This window comes from Ornithodoros turicata, chromosome 7, assembly GCF_037126465.1.
Source record: "Ornithodoros turicata isolate Travis chromosome 7, ASM3712646v1, whole genome shotgun sequence".
Lineage (NCBI taxonomy): Eukaryota > Metazoa > Arthropoda > Arachnida > Ixodida > Argasidae > Ornithodoros > Ornithodoros turicata.
The window spans coordinates 37,310,281-37,320,364 of NC_088207.1; the positions used below are offsets into that span (position 1 = coordinate 37,310,281).

Here is a 10,084-nt window from a genome sequence, read left to right on the forward strand (position 1 = left end):
GTACAATCCCCAGCGCTGCACTGCAGTGACGGTCTAGTTTCGGAATGCAAAACATAACGTAATTAAGAATCGAACGGCAGGACACCTGTGAAACACTGTTAGGATACATCAGTATACTGGCACCTTACAAAATTGTGTGATGACAAACAACGACAAATGCTTGCAGCGCAATAAATACTCACAATCTCTGTTGCCTCCCATTGTTTTCTATGGGCGCACACAGCACTTTAGGGCCCACCAACATGGCGGCCCGAAGGCACGCCTCTCCCCCACGAGCCCCTCTCCCATGCGCGATCCAGCCTTTATACATAGAGATCAGTGGGCAAGGCAGAGGGAAGACAACAACACAGCCCTGTCCCTTTTCGCGTCTTCAAATATGCAGCACGTTCTGTTCTTGTCGCTATAAAATCATTTCGCTCGGCAGGCGCGCGAAAGAACACCCGTGCGCGTGCTGCTGTCTGCCCTTTTACTATTGAAATATTCGCCATTCCTGACAGTTCCACAACAGCGCCTGTTCAGAAGTTGCTTCGCTATTATCTTTAGTTTGACTTGTTGACTGTGACGAGCGTTTCCTCAGGAAGGTGTCTCTTCATAGGCGTGTGGTGAGTGCGGTAGCTTTTCACCATTGACAAAATAATTCTGTGCATACTTGCCTTCTACGTCCAACGGACGTTTCCGCGAAGGCTATGCACCAGCTCGGCCGGCAGATTTGGGGAAACTCAATGCGTCTCTAATGTCCGTTTATTTTCAGATGGATGGCGAGAGTTCGAAGTACGATGGCAAGGTTCATCAATTCGTTACCTTCGCGGTCTTGCTAATAGGCAAGAACACAATCTTCAAACTTCCCCGGTTGATTTTTATACACGGTGGTGGTATGTACAGGCCTATCTGTACAGCTGGACACTTTTCAAACGTACATGATGTGACGTTGCAGTTCCATTCTTGCTCGCGTACACGACGTTCACGGTAAGCGTTGTAATGCCCATAATGCAATTGGAAAGTACCCTCAGTCAGTTTTCGGGACTTGGACACCTCGGCATCTTCGACACTACGCCTGTTTTCAGAGGTAAGCCTGTAGTTGTCAGAGGACGACACGCACTCGATAAAGCGCTCTATCTATGAACACCAGGGTTGCGGAGTTGCCACTCCGGAGTTGGAATGATTCCGGAATCATTCCAGATTTAGCAGAGCCCGGAATGGAATTTGAATGGAATGACGGAAACTGTTCTAGGAATGGGAAGGGAATGGTCTGGGTGCCCCGGCGGCAGGTTTGGTTTCAACGTGCTGGTTTCTGCCCACGCACCCTTTGCCCTGCACCCGCACACGGTCAAGTGTGAAATAACCTTGCCTTTTTGTGCTTTTTCCGTGCTTGGTAGTGTCAATCTCCTCTAGCACTGCCAGACTTGCCAGTATAGTATGGCTACCGGTCCTCTTCATTTATTGGGGGAATTAACGGAATGGAATTGGGTTGCCAAGCCATTCCAGGAGTGGGAACTGACCATACCTTTTTATTCCGAGGAATTGAAAGGCATGGAATTATCGCAAATCTCCATTCCTCGGAATGGAATTGGAAATGAATGGGAGACCTTATTCCGCAACCCTGATGAACACGATATCGTCATTGGCTGTTTAGTGCCTCCTGTTATTAATGAAATTATGCTGGTGGGTGCAGAGTCGACCTGTTCTCCTGATCGCAATGGAACACTAGTTTACGGTTTGCGTACTGGAACGCCTCCTGAAAACCGTAGAAATATCTTAGTTATGAACCATCGCCCTAGACCTATACCTTAATTCGCTGCACCATGCAGGTCTAGGCTACACACTGACGTACTATTTCACCCTGGGCATGATAACGTTCGGGACGGAGTCATCCTACGGAGCTGTCTTCCTCCTGAACGTCTTCCACAGCCCACTACCTTGGGCCAGCTGCTCGCAGCCGTGGGTGCATGAGGACAACGAATGTTACGTCCAGCAAAAACACATGGTATTGCACTTATACTTCAAGGAAGGTAGACTTCCACTGCTTCGTTGCTCCGGGGTACACAAAGTAAAACAAACAATATATTCGCAGATGCTGTGTAGTTCACTACTCGAAGGTCTCGTGAAGCAGTTCTCGGACTACGGAGAGAAGGAAGGAGTACCCGTGACCACCGGCGAGAAGACATCCTTTATTCCGCGCGATGTCTACGCCAATGTCAGTGCAGAACCATGTATCAACGGAACTCTCCCTTCCATCTGGTTTTTCGTCAAGTACGAGCCGCTACAGCTCTGTCTCGTGGCAAGCTTTTTACATAGATTGAGAAGCTACCCGTCAAAAAGAACTCGTTACGAGTTAAGTTACCGTGTGAAAAATGTAACTAAGTTAATAACGAAGTTCTTCAGCCTGAACTGTAACTCGCAGTTACTGAGTTACTTCCAAGTTACTTCGGACACAAAATAGCATTACGCAGGTATGCAGCGCGCGTCAGCAGTTCAGTTGCCTGCGGAGGGGTGCAACACGCTTAGATTGTTTTCGTTTATATCCAACAATAGACCTCTCCCTGTTTGTAAACAAATTGACTAAACATGGAACTTAGTAAGTAACTTGGAACTTAGCTTTGGCAAAGTTACCTGAAAAAGAAGCGAGTTTCTCTGAACGTTACCACGGCGCGAAAGTACCGAGTTAAGTTAAAAGTTACAAAAAAAATGAACTTAGTTACAGTAACGAGTTACCTCGAACTCTGGATTTTTCCGCTACAGCTGCACCGTTGTTGTTACCCAGGCACAAGGTATACCGCCTGAGATCTAATCCGTGGGAGGTAGGAAGCGTGCACCCACAGCTTGCCTTGAGCGCAGCTATCCTATGGTTGATTGCCTTCTGCGTAGCCAGGAAGGGAATACAAAGGGCCAAATACGTAAGCGCTCTCTATCGTAACCGACCGTCCCTTGTCGAGCCAACGCCAACTAAAGACACAAAAGGCCTGCTTATTACCTCCTCTCCCTCCTTCGCTACGTGGACATATACAGTCAGAATTCGTCTGCTACTGCGATGCGCCGTTCTGCGAGTTCAAGAACTCGCAAACGATTCCAGCTGACTTGGAACCTGTAGACCTGAATCTGTAGACAAAACTGCGACATGCTTTCCAGAAAATCAGTCTTGAGAAAGATGTGGCACCGCTTTGCGCTTTATTTTGGAGATTTCCAATCTAGTACGCGGGGACGTTCAATCACTACTCGCAGACGACGGCGGTTCGTCTCCATGGCTACGACCGCTGAAAGCACGTTCGTGATTGGCTACCGCCGTTGAAAACACGATCCTGATTGGCTGACTCTTCGTTGTTACGTCACGTCGACGAGTTAGCAGCTTTCTCCATCTAGGTGGCGTTGGTGGAGCTCCTTGGTACTCTAGCTGTTTTGGTATACGAATCTCTTCATAGCAAATTATCTATATCCATAGGCGCTCTACATCCTAGCTGGCATCTACTTGGTGACAATGGCGTTTACCATAGGCCACGCCTTAGTCCTCAAGGGTGCAGGTGTGGGAATGAGCTTCTTGTTCGGAAGGACGTTGCAGGGATTGTCAAGACCAACAGTATGAGTTGACACCAGTGTGATACCGTTTCCCTGCTGATGTTATATGGCTCCACAGATGTGGCGAGATGCTCTACGGATATCTGTCAGCAACTTCAGTCTCTTCGGCAGCCCCTTTGTCAATGTTACCCGCTTCAATCCGTTCAAGAATGACTTCCGTTAGTGAGTGACGTTTCCGGACCAGCCTATATACGCTCTGTACTTTTGGTGTTGTTGATGATGATGATGATCCAGCCAGTTATAGGGATATAGTGACAGTGAGAAGCTGATCCTGTTATAGTGTCACCGCTACAGTGATAGCGATGGAGCTGACCACTAACATCGTGTGCGGAGTCCTGCTGTCGGTCTTCGTCAGTTACTTGGCTGAGACACGTGGCGTCGACATCGATCACGTCCTCGGTCGAGGTAAAGACAAATACGGCTGGAAATTTCACGACGTGTTACTTGTCGACTTACGACATTCTTTATCGATAGACCCGAATATTCAGCATGAAATCGTCCCAGAGGCATTGACAGTCATTGATCCCTCCGGAACATCGTGCGCTATCTATTTCCTATGGATATTAACCAATGCGCTGGGATGTATGGTACGTGTTAACGCAAACTGCGCTTTATTTGGAGTGTATGTGGAGACAACGTTCAGCGTAATCGTTCTCGCATTTCAGATAATGGGTCCCGAAGTGATGTTCGAAACCTTCTCGTATGATGTCCCTGAGATTGCTTCTGTTCGTGATGAGTTCACGTTTTTCTTTTGTGCCGTGTTCTACCTACTTGGCCTGCTACTAAGCACACAGGTTACTTGGCAGTTAAAAATGAGGCAAAAGGGGGGTATACAGAATATGTATACTTTTGCTGTTCCAGGCGGGATTCACTCTCACACGGCTCATATCGAGGAACCTTGAGTTGCTTGCGGCCATAATTATGCTAACGGAGGTTGCCGTGTTTCTGTGCGTCTATGGTAATTATCCCCTGTGAAGATAATATTCGTTCTTATATGTTCATATCCCAGGAACGCAAAGAATTATGGTCGACTTCTACACGATGATAGGGGAATACCCCAGCGTTTTTGTTCGAATATCATGGGTTGCCATCATACCTTCCTTGCTTGTTGTAAGTATTTCTAGAGGATCACATAACGGAAGATACATATCATGATGTGTCCATTTTCTGTTAGATTCACGCGCATTTACGAACAGGACACCGGTCACGAGGCATCCTTACACGCAACAGTAGCGTGACCAGAGGAGGGGTTTCAGGGGTTCAACCCCTCTAAATCGTAGCTTTGGTAGTGCACTTGGGAAAGGGAAACGAGGGAGATTCCTCCTCCCCCATGAAAAGTTGCCATAGAACCCCTCCCGAAATATTTTTCTGGCTACGCTACTGACACGCACCATAAGTACAGCCGTTCTGTCCTTGCATGTTATATACTGTCCCTGACATTCATTATGGCATTAAAACAGAACTTCACCACATAGTACGCTCCTAGCCAACCATCATTCCGAATGATATGATTCTGTGTTTTGATTTGTTGAAAATGGGAGGAAGCGCCTATCTGGGACACATTATGCTGTCCCAGATAGGCGCCTCCCCCCTATTTTGAACAAATCAGGATACAGAATGATATAATCTTGAATATTGGTTGGCTAGGAGCGTGCTATGTGGTGAAGTTCTGTACACTGTACACACTGTGTACATTTATTTTAGTGTACGACAACCCTATCATTCGTGGCAATGGTTGGCGCAGAGCGTGCTATGCGGTGAAGTTTTTACAGTGTGCACTCTTAAAAATGAACTTCACCGCATAGCACGCTCCTAGCCAACCATAATCTCGAATGATATCGTTATCTGCCCTGGTTTGTTGAAAACTGGAGGCGTACGCCTTTTTTGTGACACTTATGCTGTTCATAATTGTCACATAAAAGGCGTACGCCTCCAGTTTTCAACAAATCAGGGCAGATAACGATATCATTCGAGATGATGGTTGGTTAGGAGCGTGCTATGCGGTGAAGTTCATTTTTAAGAGTGTGGGGGCCATAAGGAACGTATCACGAAAAGGAAACGAAACCATTGTTGTCTACTGGCGGTTCCAATCTCGGCCTTAATCAAATATATATCGCAATTTCCACCCAGGTTCTAATCGTGACAGAGCTGGTACTCGACCTGGTTGTGCAGTATAGTGGAGCGCAGGCTTCAACCTTCAACCGATTTCTATGTGCATGGATATTTATTCTTGGGACCAGCTTTACCATTACTTACGCGTGCGCCTGTCTCAGCAGGTTTTATTTTGTAAGTTTGTTCCTCGCTAACCCAGCGGTTCCTACACTCTAAAAACAGAACTTCACCGCATAGCACGCTGTGCTCCAAACCATTGCCAAGAGTGATAGGGTTATCGCTTCTGATTCGAAGAGAGAGGGGGGCGTACGCCTTTTTGTGGCAATTTTCATATATCCAAATTGGCACAAAAAGGCGTACGCCCACCCCTCTCTTCGAATCAGAAGCGATAACCATATCATTCGCGGCAATGGTTAGCGCACAGCGTGCTATGTGGTGAAGTTCTGTTTTTAGTGTGTACACGCCTTAGTACGTAATGTACAGAATTATGCGCGTTCCCGCTGGCGCCTCCTGATTTTAAGTCTCTCTTCACACAAGGTATGGAGCGAAGTAGCAAGTCCGCTGGGTCGTTGGAGACCAGAAAGTAGCATGGACATCAGACGCTATCAAAGGCTGTTGACGCAGTTCAATCTGTGGTCAACGAAAACACCGACAAAGTCATCGTTGAAAACAACACAGACTCGTCACGGGGAAGTTACCTCCGACACCTCCGCGGTGCGAGAAAGTGTGACCACTGAGCGGTCCGTGTCCTTCGCTCCCGACGTACCCGCATCCCCTCTCCCAGGGGCATTCAATGAGGCACTCGCAAGGCGATGCGGATTGCCGAAACCGCCGGAACGGTTGGGCAACAAACCAAGGTACTACCGCCCGGAAGATATTCTTCAAGAACTCGTAGCCCCGACTGCCAATGAAGAGGACGAAGAGCTCTCCTGCAAAAAGGAACTGGTGGGTGATTTTTTACCTCAAAATAAGAACGGGTACAGAAAAACGGAAGCCGCGCACGAATCAAAATGTGATACTGTGTGTCTATGGCACGTTGGTATGGCAAGCACGTTACGAATACCTACAGTAACTGTGTTGGAAACTTATAATGAAACTTATAATGTATAATGACAAAGTGATTGTATTGTAATGTAACTTATAATTGTAAATTTGTATTGTAAATTATAATTGTAATGTAAACTTATAATGTATAATGACGAGTAATTTTATTACTCTACAAAAGTAATGATATAGTAGCGCAAAGCACGAAAGAATAACGATTAATGTAATGAATTACTACTTTGGAAGTGAGTAAAGATAATGCACTAAAAATTCATTTACCCATCTCTGATCAATGTTAGTCCAGTGGGACTATGACCAGTAACCAGTGTACACTTTACAGTATACCCAGTGTCACTTCCAGTTATCCCAGTAAAACTCAGTAGCTAGTGTACACTGGTTTCCAATGTATCCACTGAAACTCCAGTATATCCAGTGAGTACGAACTGCTGGTTTCCAGTATTGCCAACATGACACCCGGTATTTGCAGTCTGATTTCCAGTCGAAGCAGTGCCATTTCCAGTCTGCTATGTGCTTGTGATCAGGTTGCGAAAACAAGTAAGACCAGCATACAGCAGCGTGCTTTTAAACAAAACAGGCGAGTCTTGCTTCCCCGCCTACCTACCTGGCATCTGCCATCTTCTCGGACGCCCCACTCTCTATGTGCGGACTGCATTTATCTGCTGGCGGTAATATCCCTCTGACTGTCTCGGAATATCGTTTTCCGAATAAATAAGCGACAGAGCGCGACAGGAGTAGCAGATGTACCGTGAGAAGCACGTGGTACCCTTAAAAAAATATTTGCGATATGTATACGGCAGCGAAGAGTAAATGCCCAATTAAATACAAGGGGCGTGTTGTAGAGAGCACTGGTTAACAGACGTAGCTCACGCGCTGTAGCATTACCGGAAGTAAAATGCTGTGATATGATATCACCGGATGTAAAACTACAATAGACGCTTGTAAAGGGACTATGAAACGATTTTTTCTTCGTTTCGTTCGAAAGAAGACATTTTTCTGAGTCTAGAACCGAAATTTTACTTTCGTCGCGCGAGCGGATTTCTCGGGGGCGAATTTAAACGGAGCGGGGAAGGGAGGACAGCTGGCGCCGCGCCGTGACGAGCTGCCGAGCGGAGACACAACGGGTAACTTGACGCGACCACGGCCGGCTCAGCAACACGTCATCGTGACGTGTTGCCGAGCCGAGGAATCCCGCCAGGAGCATGCGCCGTAGGATCCCGCGTATGCGTTCATCGGGAGTGGAAATCTCCATGACAGCAGCTTTCGCGCGATCGGCAGATTTCGGCAGTGGCGGCAGCCACAGCGCGAGCTCGCGGCATTACTTGCCATTGTGCAACACCGATGACGTAACGGGGAACCGAAGAGCGGTCCGTACAGTTACACCATCGGCAGGGAAATATGCGCGGGAGAGGAGGAACGCGGAAGAGACATTTCCAGCGCTTGCTCCTCGCAGAGTGGAGCGATTTCGTCCGGAAAAATTTGTGGCATATTAGTTTCTCTGCGGGAAGGACAGTTTCCATCGAAAAAAAGTATGGGGGTTCGGGAAATTTCATAGTCCCTTTAAAAAGATGCTCGCGCCATCAAGCGCGCGGTGCAATGCAGCATGGGAACTTTGAGGGACACTACTCTGTCGTCTGCTTCGGTTATGGTTTACCTCGGTTGATGCCGCTACTGCGCACACCGGGAATGTTGTAATTCTTCTACCTCCGCTTCTGGCCGTCTCGTAACGCTCTATAGGGCGCTCTAGGTTCCCATGAGCCCTTGCGTACCACAGGTGGCGCTTGCGATCCCAATGAAGGCTTCTGAGGGATCTCAGGCGGTTGCTGTTTTGTGGTCTATTTTTGAAGCGTGATGTGGGCAAGCTAACGCTTGTCTCATCCTACAGTTGGCGATACAAGGTCTATTCATTTATTCTTTCCAGTCTCCAGAGGAAGAACCTTCTCCGGTACTGAGCGCACCCATCCAGGGTACGAGCAAATGCGGTGTACCTACGCTAGAGCCCAAGAAACCAAAAAAAGAAACAAAGAAGAAAAGGAGGAAAACGAAATCTACCGCCTCTCCCGAAGCGCAGCACGAGACCGAAAGAAAAGGCGAAACCATCACGTCGAGAAATAGGTCCGCAATCGGCAGCTTGGGCAGCACTGAAAAGTTCGCCGTCAAAGCCAGTTCACCGCAAAGCGACAGAGATGTCGCTGCCGACCCGAAGGTACTAGCTGGCAGCCTGGCACCGAGTGCGAACAGTGGGAATGAGCGGGCACATTTGCATTAAAACAATCGGATGCTGTTCAAGACTATGGATAGGTCTATGTGGTTTGCGCGCGTACTTCTGGTTCAAAGGTTGACGTGCGTTTTTGTTGGAAGCTCATTGCCATACGCTCCGCAAGTTGAACTTCTGCGCAGGAGAGGGGAAAATGGGCGGAGAAATCACGTGGGCAGTGTTCCTCCACTCACCGGTCGGCGCGGAGTAACCAACGTGCTCGATGTTGTGGTTGCGGTTGCTTCGTTGCTTCCTTCTCCACGTGGGCTCTCCGCGTCCAGTTTGTTGTGTCGGGGGGCGGCCAATCATGTGCCGCATTAGGTTACGTCAGAGCTTGAGGGAAAGGGGCGAACTGAGGAACTGCGCGGAGAGCGTAATCAGTGACAGAGGTATTAACCATTTCCGTCTACGCGTAGTAATGGCACTGCCCTTCGCCTCAACAGGATGCGCAAAGCGATGATGCCTCATAACTTTAGCGTTCTTGTAGGTTCACAATAAATATAAACCTCAGGGAAGCACGTAGACATGGTGTCGTCACCACCTTAGATATACTCTATAAAGAAAAAAGGGTGTGAAAGGGTGGTAACTTCTATATAGTTACCACCTAGATCAACAGAGCGTCTGATAAAGGGTGTATAAAAGTAGTAAAAGCAATTATCATACATCCAAATTGCTACAAAAAGGCGTACGCCCCTCTCGCTCACCGAATCAAACGCGGTAACCCTATCATACGTAAGCAGCAGGTAGAACTTTGCAACCTCTTAGATACAACATATGCGACAACTACTACACTCTTAAAAATGAACTTCACCGCATAGCACACTCCTAGCCAACCATCATCTCGAATGATATAGTTATCTGCCCTGATTTGTTGAAAACGGGAGGCGTACGCCTTTTCTGTGACACTTATGCTGTTCATAATTGTCATAATTGTTCATAAAAGGCGTACGCCGCCCGTCTTCAACAAATCAGGGCAGATAACTATATCATTCGAGATGATGGTTGGCTAGGAGTGTGCTATGCGGTGAAGTTCATTTTTAAGAGTGTACATCCTAAAAGGTTTAACTGCTTCACCCTTTTTTC

General features: G+C 47.5%; 1 protein-coding gene across 2 annotated transcripts; it reads left to right on the forward strand.

Annotated features, from left to right (window-relative positions):
- Nucleotides 1-327: 327 nt before the first annotated feature.
- Nucleotides 328-9,038, forward strand: LOC135400976 (sodium- and chloride-dependent glycine transporter 2-like). 2 transcript variants are annotated; one of them, XM_064633035.1, is made up of 16 exons: nucleotides 328-602; nucleotides 752-872; nucleotides 935-1,066; nucleotides 1,809-1,984; nucleotides 2,072-2,250; nucleotides 2,762-2,894; nucleotides 3,437-3,571; nucleotides 3,629-3,732; nucleotides 3,851-3,975; nucleotides 4,045-4,157; nucleotides 4,236-4,364; nucleotides 4,432-4,528; nucleotides 4,580-4,680; nucleotides 5,701-5,856; nucleotides 6,220-6,627; nucleotides 8,666-9,038. In XM_064633035.1, exons 2-16 carry the CDS (start codon nucleotides 752-754, stop codon nucleotides 9,011-9,013), a joined length of 2,457 nt encoding a protein of 818 aa, XP_064489105.1. In that variant the 5' UTR covers nucleotides 328-602; the 3' UTR covers nucleotides 9,014-9,038. The 2 variants fall into 2 exon arrangements, with proteins under 2 accessions (XP_064489105.1, XP_064489106.1); XM_064633036.1 differs by lacking the exon at nucleotides 5,701-5,856.
- The last annotated feature ends 1,046 nt before the right edge of the window (nucleotides 9,039-10,084 follow it).

Bases quoted from the DNA above. Each gene is read 5' to 3' on its own strand.
- LOC135400976 (XM_064633035.1), top strand. From the start codon at position 752: ATGGATGGCGAGAGTTCGAAGTACGATGGCAAGGTTCATCAATTCGTT. The intron at 1,067-1,808 runs GTAAGCCTGTAG...TGCACCATGCAG, and splicing joins CACTACGCCTGTTTTCAGAG to GTCTAGGCTACACACTGACG. The intron at 2,895-3,436 runs GTAAGCGCTCTC...CTATATCCATAG, and splicing joins GAATACAAAGGGCCAAATAC to GCGCTCTACATCCTAGCTGG.